Source organism: Orussus abietinus, unplaced genomic scaffold, assembly GCF_000612105.2.
Source record: "Orussus abietinus isolate OABI.00-Male unplaced genomic scaffold, Oabi_2.0 scaffold342, whole genome shotgun sequence".
NCBI classification, from domain to species: domain Eukaryota; kingdom Metazoa; phylum Arthropoda; class Insecta; order Hymenoptera; family Orussidae; genus Orussus; species Orussus abietinus.
In genome coordinates, this window is record NW_019394615.1 from 49,981 (window position 1) to 62,895 (window position 12,915).

General features: G+C 38.7%; 1 protein-coding gene across 1 annotated transcript in view; it reads left to right on the top strand.

Moving 5' to 3' along the window:
• The window catches only part of LOC105704270 (atrial natriuretic peptide receptor 1), an 82,207-nt gene that overhangs the window by 38,679 nt on the left and 30,613 nt on the right, over window positions 1-12,915 (top strand). Inside the window, exons 11-14 of the mRNA XM_023432874.1 lie at window positions 2,648-2,725; window positions 4,525-4,629; window positions 5,940-6,186; window positions 8,822-8,980. Coding sequence (XP_023288642.1) covers window positions 2,648-2,725; window positions 4,525-4,629; window positions 5,940-6,186; window positions 8,822-8,980 — 589 coding nt within the window. The remainder of the gene's footprint in view (window positions 1-2,647; window positions 2,726-4,524; window positions 4,630-5,939; window positions 6,187-8,821; window positions 8,981-12,915) is intronic.

Here is a 12,915-nt window from a genome sequence, read left to right on the forward strand (position 1 = left end):
TTTAAGGGGTGAGCCACCCCTTTGAATACTTCTTTTACCCCTTACGCGAGCAGTAATTGTTCTATCCAAATGAAACTTTTTTTGTATTGTTCTGGTCTATAAATTAACCAAGTTTCATTTGGATAGAACAATTACTGCTCGCGTAAGGGGTAAAAGAAGTATTCAAAGGGGTGGCTCACCCCTTAAAAATGAATTTTTTCGAAAAATTCCAAATGCATGTTTCATAATTCTTCATTCCCTACATTTTGACGGTTGTTTCATGAAAATCGGACGAGTGCTTCTATATGAAACAGCCAACTCACCCCCTTGCACGGCCAACTTTGAAGCCTGATTTCACCCCCTAAAAGTGTTTATCCGCCAATAAAAAAAAACACGGGTCCCTTAGATTTTAGTCCTCTATAACATATTTAAAAATGAACAAAATCGGAGGGGGACACCTCAAGTACCTTCCTTGTTAGTAGTGTTTTTTCACCAGGATATTTATCTAGGCTTAATCCTAGGTCCTGGCAAGGATCTATAAGGATAATCACGTAACAATAAATCATTCTGACTGATGATCCTTGCATTTAGTTAAATAAATAAGTTCCCACCGTTTTTAGCGTAACGCATCGTGATTAAAACGGCAGGAATTTATTCCTTAACCTAAACAATGTTCTCTTAAAAAATTGAAGGGATATTCATTCGCTAGTTAGGATATGAAAGGCACTGAGAAATTTAATCCAGATCGATAAATTAAAATTCATGTATTCCCTTTTTGACAGGAACGTCATTTTGAATACTCAAGTGGGAACTAAACAGTCGTTAGAATAATGAATTCCGGGGATTTCGACAGTTTTACGTTGATCTCTTCGTCATTACTTTCCCGAAATGACATATGGAACGCTTCAATACGTATAATTCTCAACGTAGACTGTGAAATATCATATTTACCACATTTTCCCATCTGACTCTGTGATATTCCATTTCTACGGTATTCTAAATTCTTCGAGGTAGGTCCTGAAACTCTTCATTTTCGATTCTAACCCTCCAAGAGGTGTAAAATATCAAAAATGTGCCCGGACGCCGCCATGTTGGTTCAAGTCCATGATAAATAAATAAATTATCGATGAAAAATGAAATTTCATGAGTTTCAGGACCTACTTTAGCGCCTCCATACTCCCGTGGTGAAATTTGAAACTAATCGGTACCTCCTATTCGAGCGAGGAGGGAGAAACTCGAAGATCCTTCTTCCAATATGGAGGAAGAGAAACGCTAGGGAAACTGACAATGAGAAAAAGGAAGGACCAGGGAGGACAAATAGGACCGACGTCCTTAAGGAAACGCCGGCTTACTTGGGGAATTACTCCATTGTCTGTGGATAGTGGCCAGCTAGTTTCCTAGGAACTTCACTCGGCTCGTTTTCTAAAAGGATTTATTTAGCGTTGGCTCTTGAACAGGATCCAACATTAAGGTTGTTACATACGTAAAGGACTCATCCCCATCTAAATGTATCTTGGACAAGAACCAAGAAAAGATATATACTTTTTTTTAAATGAAATTTCATGGTCAGCGCGTTTTTCCTTAGGGGCTCCATAATCACGTGTTGACCTTTTGAACACGGAGCCATTTCGACATATGGGCGAAATTCCTCTGACCGTGCAGGCGATATTGGACCTAACGTTGGACGCCTTTCGGCGCTCTTAATAGCAAAAAAGTTAAATAATATATTTCATCGGTTAAATGCATTCTTATTATCGTAAAAATTCTTAATAGCAAAAAAGTGAAATAATATATTTCTTCGGTTAAATGCATTTTTATTTTTGCAGTGTAGAGGAATAACTCCGATAAATCTCGATTTCGAGGTGTTTCTTCTTCTTCATATCGCATACAAGTCATCGATTAACCCTTTGAACACGTAGCCTTTTCGACATATGGGTGAAATTCGTCTGACCGTGCAGGCGATATTGGACCAAACGTCGGGCGCCTTTAAACGCTCTTAGTAGCCAAAGGGTTAAATAATATATTTCTTCGGTTAAATGCAGTTTTATTTTCACAGTATAGAGGGAAACCTTAGATAAATCTCGATTTCGAGGTGTTTCTTCTTTTTCATATCGCATACAAGTCATCGATTAACCCTTTGAACACGGAGCCATTTCGACATATGGGCGAAATTCCTCTGACCGTGCAGGCGATATTGGACCAAACGTCGGGCGCCTTTAAACGCTCTTAGTAGCCAAAGGGTTAAATAATATATTTCTTCGGTTAAATGCAGTTTTATTTTCACAGTATAGAGGGAAACCTTAGATAAATCTCGATTTCGAGGTGTTTCTTCTTTTTCATATCGCATACAAGTCATCGATTAACCCTTTGAACACGGAGCTATTTCGACATACGGGCGAAATTCCTCTGACCGTGCAGGCGATATTGGGCCAAACGTCGGGCGCCCTTAGGCGCTCTCAGTAGCCAAAGGGTTAAGGACGTCCTTCCTCTTTCTCATTGTCAGTTTCGTTTCTTTTCCACCTTTGGTCCACCTTCGAGCTTCTCGCTCCCTCTGATAACATGGTATCCGCTCCCTTTTCATCCCTCTTGTGCGTGCCCTTGGTGCACTCTTCCCTCTCCCTGATAAGAGTGCAGACGATATGTGACTAGAGACCTCGATTTGTTGCAGAACTCCAAAGTGGCCATAAAGTTGATACCAAGGAGCAAGGTGGAGATCTCCAGACCTCTGCTGCTGGAGCTGAAAAGGGTGAGTCTTCGATTTCTTTCGCTCCCTTGCACCCTCCAGCTTCCCTCCACCCCTTTCCTGGACCTGTACGCACCTCCTGCTTCCCCTTGGCGACAATTTCACTCATCGTATCTCCGTCAAGCGGAGTTCCTCCTAATGGATTCCCTGTTTTCTTCCGACGTGACCCAGAAGATCTTGCCAAATGGCCGGAAGGGACACTCATCTACACGTTGAGGTGTTCTCTACGTCCGCGAACGAGATAAAGGTTGCAAAATGCATTTTTGCTACGAAAAAGTTCATTACTTCAAACGAAAATTGCATTTCTTGTGGCGAAAATTTCATTATTTGCAACAAAAAGTCATAATTTGCAACATAAATTCATCATTTGCAACATAAATTCATCATTTGCAACAAAAATTCATCATTTGTAACGAAAAGTAATCATTTGCAACGAAAACTTCATCAAATGCAATGAACGATTCATCATTTGCAACAAAAATTCATCAAATGCAATGAACGATTCATCTTTTGCCACAAAAATTCATCATTTATAATGAAAAAGTAACTATTTGCAACGAGAACTGCATCAAATGCAATGAAAAATTTATTTTCTGCAAGAAAAAAATCGTCAATTGCAAAGAAAAACTCATCTTTTTGCAACAAAAATTAATCAATTGCAATGAAAAGATCATCTTTTGCAACAAAAGTTCTTCGTTTGCCACAAAAATTCATAATTTGCAACATAAATTCATCATTTGCGGCGAAAATTCATCATTTGCAATGAAAAGTTCATCTTTTGCCACAAAAATTCATCATTTGTAATGAAGAAGTAATTATTTGCAATGAAAAATTAATCTTTTGCCAGAAAAAAATCGTCAGTTGCAAAAAAACTTATCTTTTGCATAGAACAATTCATCTTTTGCAACAAAAATTCATCAGTTGCAATGAAAAGTTCATCTTTTGCAACAAAAACTCATCATTTGCATAAAAAATTCATCTTTTGCAACGGAACAGTCATTCTTTGCAAAAAATGCATCATTTGCAACAAAAGTTCGTCAATTGCAATGATAAATTCATCTTTTGCTACAATAATTCATCCTTTGCAATGAAAACCTCATTTTTTGTAACCAAAATTCACCATTTCCACCGAAAAGTTCATTAATTGCAACGAAAACTTCAATTGCATTGAAACATTCATCATTTGCAACAAAAAATTCATCTTTAACTTAAAAAAAGGTTCATGTCCCGCAACGAAACGCACTACCCTTATCACTGCAAGAAAATTATAAGAGTACAAAAAATTGGCAGTATTCCCGCCGGTTGGAGTGATAATTGTTAACACATGACAATGGAGGCCCTAAGAAGGTCTTGAAACTCGCAAAATGTGATAAAAAAAATATACATATTGTATATCAAGTCCGCGGACCGGTAGTGTAGAAGAACAATTGTTTCAACAAAGCTGAGCTTTGATCGACTGCATTTTGTCCCATGACGGGAATAAATTGGGAAGGGCTTTTAAAATCAGGGAATGACAGTGATCCGTTGAGGTAAATGGCAATTCCCTTGAGCTCCAATCATTAGGGAATAATCCCTAGGCACTAGGGAAGTCCATCTCGCGTCAGGATGCACCCTGCACCCTGGTGCATCCTGACGGGAGTGGATCGGATGACCTCCTTTCGATCATCCTGGCAGGACATCGAAATTGCCTCGTCCTAGAGGAATAACTTTCGGTTCACCTGGTTCGGCCCTACCTTCATCCCTTTAGATGCATGCGATAGGTGGTATCACTTCATGTGAGTGGTGGTGTGTGACTGTCGTAGATGAAGGACTTGCAGCACGACCACCTAGTGCGCTTCTATGGAGCCTGTGTGGAGCCACCCCAGTGCTGCCTGCTCACCGAGTACTGTCCTAAAGGATCTCTACAGGTTGGTCAATGAATTGTTGGAGAGGTGAGCATGACTGTCGTCGCTTTGTCCACTGAGGATACCACAATTAAGCGGAGATGTTTATTAATGATGAGCGAAGTGGGTGTTGGTCTTGCAAAGTTGGTCAGATTGAGGGTTGATGGTAAGAGCAAGACCTGACCATGATTGCAAGACCAAGTACCGTCCTAAATGATCTCTACAGGTTGGTCAATGAATTGTTGGAGAGGTGAGCATGACTGTCGTCGCTTTGTCCACTGAGGATGCCGTAATTAAGAGATGTTTATTAATGATGAGCGAAGTGGGTGTTGGTCTTGCAAAGTTGGTCAGATTGAGGGTTGCTGATAATAGCAGAACCTGGCCATGATTGCAAGGGTGGTCAGATTGGGGCTTGACAGTATGTGCAAGACCTGACCAGGATTGCAAGGTTGGTCAGATTGAGGCTTGATGGTAACAGCAAGACCTGACCATGATTGCAAGGTTGGTCAGATTGAGGCTTGATGGTAAGAGCAAGACCTGACCATGATTGCAAGGTTTTGCAGATTGAGGCTTGATGGTAACAGCAAGACCTGACCATGATTGCAAGACCAAGTACCGTCCTAAATGATCTCTACTGGTTAGTCAATGAATTGTTGGAGAGGTGAGCATGACTATCGTCACTTTGTCCACTGAGGATGCCCTAATTAAACGGAGATGTGTATTAATGATGAGCGAAGTCGGTGTTGGTCTTGCAAAGTTGGTCAGATTGAGGCTTGACAGTGACTATAAGACCTGACCATGATTGTAGGTCTTGGTTAACTTGAGGCTTGCTGGTAACAGCAAGACCTGACCCTAATTACAAGTCCTGATCATACAGAGGCTTGATGGGAACTGTAAGACCTCACCATTATGGCAAATCTTGCTCAAATCGAGGGTTGATGGTAACAACAAGACCTGACCATTATGGCAAGTGTTGGTCAAATTGAGGCTTGCTGGTAACAGCAAGACCTGACCCTAATTACAAGTCCTGATCAAACCGAGGCATGTAGCACGAAATTCCACACAATGCTGCGTAGAAGTCTGATTAACGACGTTTAGTATTCATTTCATACTCTAATGCATAATTATGAATGGCTGTAACCAAATTGTTCCACCCTTACAATTTAATTCCGCTGGATTGGCAAAACACCACACCATGCTCCGGATAACATTGCCGTAACCGCGTTTGCGGGAAATAGGATCGCAAGAAACGAGACCAGATTGCTCCGAGTAATCCTCTCCCTAATTTAGAGCCCAACAAGGCAAACTCTAATACGTCGTGTGTCGTTTTGCAGGACATTTTGGAGAACGAGCAGCTGAAGCTGGACCGAGTCTTCAGGGGGTCCCTTATCCATGACATAGTTCGTGGCATGGCCTATCTTCACGCTTCCGAAGTCAGAAGCCATGGGAACCTTAAATCCTCAAATTGTGTGGTGGACTCGAGATTTGTCCTGAAAATTGCTGACTTTGGTCTGCACGAGCTGAGACGACCGCATCTCTTGGAGATGGACGAGGACAAGACCAGCTACGCCTACTGGAGAAGTATGTCAGCTATCAATGATGGCTAGCACTTTCATACCACCTTAAATTCCGGTATTGCGCTCCTAATTTTTGTGGATTTGCCCAGGGGACCATTTTTAATTTAGGTTATATTGGTTTGCGGATTTTGTCGATAGAGCCTTCTAACTTGAAATCCGCAATTAGTTAGTTGCTAACCCAATGGGTAGCTAGCACTTTCATACCACCTTAAATTCCGGTATTGCGCTCCTAATTTTTGTGGATTTGCCCAGGGGACCATTTTTAATTTAGGTTATATTGGTTTGGCTACTCATGATTGCGGATTTTGTCGATAGAGCCTTCTAACTTGAAATCCGCAATTAGTTAGTTGCTAACCCAATGGGTAGCTAGCAGTTTCATATCACCTTAAATTCCCGCATTGCGATCTTAATTCTCGTGGATTTTCCCAGGGAACCATTTTTGATTTAGGTTAGGTCATCATATTGGTTTGGTAACTAATAATTTCGGATTTTGTTGATAGAACCTTCTAACTTAAAATCCGCAATTAGTTAGTTGCTAACCTAATAGATGGCTAGCACTTTCATATCACCTTAAATTCCGGTATTGCGCTTCTAATTCTCGTGGATTTTCTCAGGGAACCATTTTTGATTTAGGTTAGGTTATCATATTGGTTTGGTAACTAATGATTGCGGATTTTATGGATAGAGCCTTCTAATTTAAAATCCGCAATTAGTTAGTTGCTAACCTAATAGATAGGTAGCACTTTCATATCACCTTAAGGTGAAGTGAAACACGTCGAGGAACTTGATCAACGGCGATAAAGAAGATTTTTCTAAATGCCTACGTTGCCGTCGTTGGTTTTTATATCGACAACTATACCGAATTATATTGGGTATTGTACCAAATGGCATACTCCACCTGTCGTTTTCGTACAATAATTATAAAGAAATCGAAGTAAACCTCCAGAAATCCTCTGGATTCATGCCTTCTGGGCCCTAATTGACTGCGGAGGGACCCCCTGCGCCATCTGTGATTTCCAAGTCAATTAAATTTTTACTCCGAGACCTCGTATTCCCATCGTTTTGGCATACAAGCGCATACAACACTTTTTTTGCCTTTATCCCGTTCAAATGCGAGTTTATCGATTACCAGAGTGTTCTAAATTGTCGTAAAATTGTCCTGACCCTTTCAATTCTCATATCAGAGCCTTCGATAATTGTATATCGATCGAAATATGAGGGCTCGACGCCATTTTGGTTCTGGTCTGAGCTGTTAAAAAATTATTTGAAAATTCCAAATTTTGAATGTGTCAGGACAATTCTTAGATGTGTCAAAGTTTCGGACAGTTTGTTCTAATACCCTTAAAAAAAAGTGTTGTATTCGAATCGACTGATTTGAATGGGGTTTCACTTCACCTTAAATGACTGCGTGTTTATTGAGTCGTTTCTTATTCACTATCCATATCGCTCGTTTTCAGGGACTTATATTTTCATACATATATTCTCTTTTCTGCCGCGAAAGACTCAGGATAAAGGAGTCGGAGGATAGGCAAAGCGAATGGAGAAAAAGAGAGCGTAAATCGCGAGCTTTAAAGTTACGGCGATCCCTCTTTACTGCCGATGAAAGCTCGCTTCCTTAAATCGGGAATTGCGGGGAAACAACCGGGAATTTTCACGGTGGAGTTGCTAAAAGTTGAAGTAATCCAACGTTCACGATAAACGGTTGAAGAAATACCGATAAAGTGAGACGAAACCCGACTTTAAAGTTCAGCATTTTGTTTGCACTATTTAAATAATTCAATCATTCGCCTTCAAATCACTAATCGAGGATTACTGAATTCCTGACTGAAGCTAATCGCCCGATTTCAGATGTTTAATAGCGAATTTTAATCTTCGGTTAGTATAATGCTTTTTAGTTCAACACAAATTTCACTAAACGCGGATTACATGTCGTAACTAAAGCTAATCGCTCGATTTTAGATGGCTAACTGAGGATTTTAACCTTCGATTAGTTTAATTTGTATCAATTCAACACGAATTTCATTAATCGAGGATTACTTAAGTCGTAACTAAAGCTAATCGCTTGATTTTAGATGGCTAACTGAGGATTTTAATCGCCGGTTAGTCTCATTTTTGTGAGTTCTGCCCGATTTCAGATGTTTAGTAGTGAATTTTAATCTTCGATTAGTACAATGCTTTTTAGTTCAACACGAATTTCACTAATCGAGGATTACTTAACTCGTAACTAAAGCTAATCGCCTGATTTCCGATACTTAACAGCGAATTTTAATAATCGATTAGTCTAATGTTCTTCAGTTGAACACGAATTTCCTTAATCGACGATTACTTAACTCGTAATTAAAGCTAATCACCCGATTTCTAAAACTTAACTGCGGATTTTAATCATCGATTAGTCTAACGTTTTTCAGTTCAACACGAATTTCCCTAATCGAGGATTACTTAACTCGTGACTAAAGCTAATCGTCCGATTTTAGATGGCTATCAACTGATTTAAATCGCCGGTTAGTAAAACTTCTTAGCACCTTTCATAACCTCTTAAGGCCTACAAGTAGTTTTTAAGCGGTACTAAATTTTCGTCATAGAAAGTAGCTTATCTAGACAAGTTTAATCTAGACAGAGAACTTTCGGTCTTTTTGCAGAGCAGCTTTGGACCGCCCCAGAACTATTGAGAATGGATCGACGACCACCAGAGGGCACGCAAAAAGGCGACGTTTACAGCTTCGCCATAATCATGCACGAGATCGAAATGCGCCAAGGACCTTTCTACTTGGGCGAGCGAAACGATCTCTCCCCTAAGGGTGAGTCCTGTTCCTTTCTCCCTTGCCTTGATATCGACATTTGAGAACCACCTTTCGTATCTCCCGGAAAACCTTAAGGTGATATGAAAGTGCTACCAGTATTCAACTTTTATTCCAATTGAGTGTACCGAATCGATTCAAACTTTGTAACTTGAATTTGGAGGCTATAAGGAAGGTTTCAATTCTCAGACAATTCAATTTTTTATTAAACAAAGCATGCAATTTTTATAAACAAACGAGAAGGTATGGAATTGGAGTTAGCAAATGTCTCCCCTAAGGGTGAGTCCTGTTCTTTTCTCCCTTGCCTTGATATCGACACTTGTGAACCACTTTTCGTATCTCCCGGAAAACCTTAAGGTGATATGAAAGTGCCACCTGAGGCGCAGTATTCAACTTTTATTCCAATTGAGTGTACCGAATCGATTCAAACTTTATAACTTAAATATGGAGGCTGTGAGGAAGGTTTTAGTTCTTAGATAATTCAATTTTTTATAAAAAGAAGGATGCAATTTCTATAAACAAACTAACAGGTATGGAATTTAAGTTAGCAAATGTCTCCCCTAAGGGTGAGTCCTGTTCTTTCCTCCCTTGCCTTGATATCGACATTTGAGAACCACCTTTCGTATCTCCCGGAAAACCTTAAGGTGATATGAAAGTGCCACCTGAGGGGTAGTATTCAGCTTTTATTCGAATTGAGTGTACCGAATCGATTCAAACTTCATAACTTGAATATAGAAGCTGTGAGGAAGGTCCCAATACTCCACAAATTTCATTTTTATTAAAATAAAGGTTGAAAATCTTATAAACAAAATTACAAGATTTTAAATTAGGGTTATCTCCCAAAAATTTCATTTTTATTCAAATGAACAGTGAAACTCTAATAAACAAATTAAAGGGTTTAAAACTGGAGTTATAGCCAGAAGATTTCATTTTTATTAAAATGAAGGGCGAAACTTATAAACAAATTAAAACGCTTGAAATTGAGGTTATCGCCAAGAAATTTCATTTTTATTAAAATGAAGGGTGCAACCCTTATAAAGAAATTTACAAGATTTGAAATTGGAGTTAACAAATGCGTTAAGGGCCTTTCTACTTCGTCTCTGCTTTGTATATCCAGCATTTAAAAGTACTTTCCTCGACAATGTATAATGCCGGACGCGTATCCGCCGCATTAGACTCGGTCGGTGATAAAATGCTATCAGGGGATGATCGCCTAGGCCGATACCATTTGCGGCTCTGATCCCCAACGAATGGGCCATCGAAGCGCGTGAATGCTTCAGAAATTCCTTTGAATTTTCTAAGGGTCTTCAGGAGGATCTTCAAGGGTGGAAAACCATCCGAAATTCGGCCCCCAAGGCGATGTTATAAAATTATAAATCAATACTTCCGTATTTTTTTTTTAATACTTAGCAAGAGCGATCTTCTGCTTACGCTGATAAATATGTAATGCAATAAAGTAAATATGTAAATATGTATGATAAATAAATAAATTTCATGTGTTTCAAGACCTACTTCAGCGCCTCCATGTTCCCGTGGCGAAATTTAAAACTAATCGGTACCTCCAATTCGGGGAATGCTTTCCCCAACGATTTGACTTCTAAATATGTAATAAAAATATAAAAATAAAATTTTTAATTCTTCTAAGTATAATAAACAAAACAGTGGAGAAGTGTCCACCCCACACTTTATAAGCAACTTTAATGGCCGCCACTTTAATGCCACTCGTGTGGTCCGTATTTCACACCTCCCTTCACCCCCTTAAAGAGTGCAAATTTATGTTAAATTGTGCCCCCCCAGGGGACGTGATGAAAAATTCCACGATGCAAGTGACATTTCTCGCCAAGTTGCAGACATTTTTTTTTCCATTTTTTAGGATGCAACCTTCTCCATGGATACGCGTTTTTATTCAAGCTATTTAGCGATTAAGTGAGACTAAACACGAGTTTAAAGTTTAGTATTTTATCTGCATGTTTTAAATAATGCCTACTGTGTCAACAATCGCGGTTAAATCACTAATCGAGGATTACTTAACTCGTAACTGAAGCTAATCGCCCGATTTCAGATGTTTAACTGTGGATTTTAATCTTCGATTTGTCTCATTTTTATCAGTTTTACATGTATTTCACTAATCGAGAGTTACTTAACTCGTAATTAAAGCTAATCGTCCGATTTGAGATGTTTAACAGCGGATTTTAATTTTCGATTAGTCTAATTTTTATCAGTTCAACGCGAATTTTACTAATCGGAGATTACTTAACTCGTAAATAAAGCTAATCGCCCTATTTTAGATGTTTAACTGCGGATTTTAATCTTCGATTAGTCTAATTTTTATCAGATCTACATGAATTTCACTAATCGAGAGTTACTTAACTCGTAACTAATGCTAATCGCCCGATTTCAGACGTTTAACTGCGAATACTAATCTTCGATTAGTCTACTTTTTATCAGTTCAATGCGAATTACACTAATGGAGAGTTACTTAACTCGTAACTGAAGCTAATCGACCGATTTCAAATGTTTAACAGCGGATTTTAATCTTCGATTAGTATAATTTTTATCATTTCAACATGTATTTTACTAATCGACCGTTACTTAACTCATAACTGAAGTTAATCGCCCGATTTCTGATGTTTAATTGTACGTATGTATGTATGTGCGTAATTGTATGTATGCAATTGTATGTATGTATGTAAAATGTTGTATGTATGTGTGTAAAATGTTGTATGTATGTATGTAAAATGTTGTATTTATCCCGGACAAGAACCAAAAAAAACGTTCTTTTTCCCACGTATCCTACAGTAATATACAGAGCTTAAGTTTGGGCGATGAAGTTTAGGAGAAACTGCCGTTGCGTCGTAAAGCTGCGTAATACGTTCCGCAAGCGGAGAAGCGACGCGGAAAGTGCGTACTGCGTGAAATTTACATCGCACGTGCGTGAAGTTGATAAAGAAAATTCTTTATTTCTCGACGGTAGTCGAGTGTTTCAAAAAATTCTTTATTTCGGCAGAAAAGCGTCCCAACAGCAAAATTTTCGATTTTTTCAAATTTGACTTTTATACCATTTTTCCAAAATATTTAATATTTAATAGGACGTTCCGCAAGCGGAGAGAACGCGACGCGGAAAGTGCGTACTGCGTGAAATTTACATCGCACGTGCGTGAAGTTGATAAAGAAAATTCTTTATTTCTCGACGGTAGTCGAGTGTTTCAAAAAATTCTTTATTTCGGCAGAAAAGCGTCCCAACAGCAAAATTTTCGATTTTTTCAAATTTGACTTTTATACCATTTTTCCAAAATATTTAATATTTAATAGGACGTTCCGCAAGCGGAGAGAACGCGACGCGGAAAGTGCGTACTGCGTGAAATTGACATCGCATGTGATTGAGGTTGATAAAAGAAATTGTTTACTGTTCGATGGTCGTCGAGTGTTTAAAAAAAAATAGCATTCCAGTTTTTCTCATTTAATTTGTTACAACTTTTTTTTTTTAAACACTCGACCACCGTTGTATACATTTGTTGATAGAATTTTTATAAGTTTGAAAATACATGGCTATTAAAATTTTATTGCGTGAAATTCAACAGCAAACAGGTGTATGAAAAATATTTATAAAAACTCTTCCACTTTTATTAAATGATATAAAAAATAAAGGAAGATGCATTTATTGAATTTCGATGTTAATTTATAATTTCATAACGTTGGTTTATGACTCATGTCGTAATTATAGGTCTTACCGACCTCGGTATCAAAGATCAGTAAATTGTTTATTGTAAAGGAACCTATAAGCGATAAAGCTTCTTTTATCGAAATTCGGCATTTGGCAGAACTGAACAACTGTCGGTAAAGCAGGTTTCGTTTGATTCTAACCTCGGAAGTTGCAAGTTCGATAACCTGAACTTCGAAGTGGTAAAAGCTCTTCGGCGCTCTTTTTTACCAGC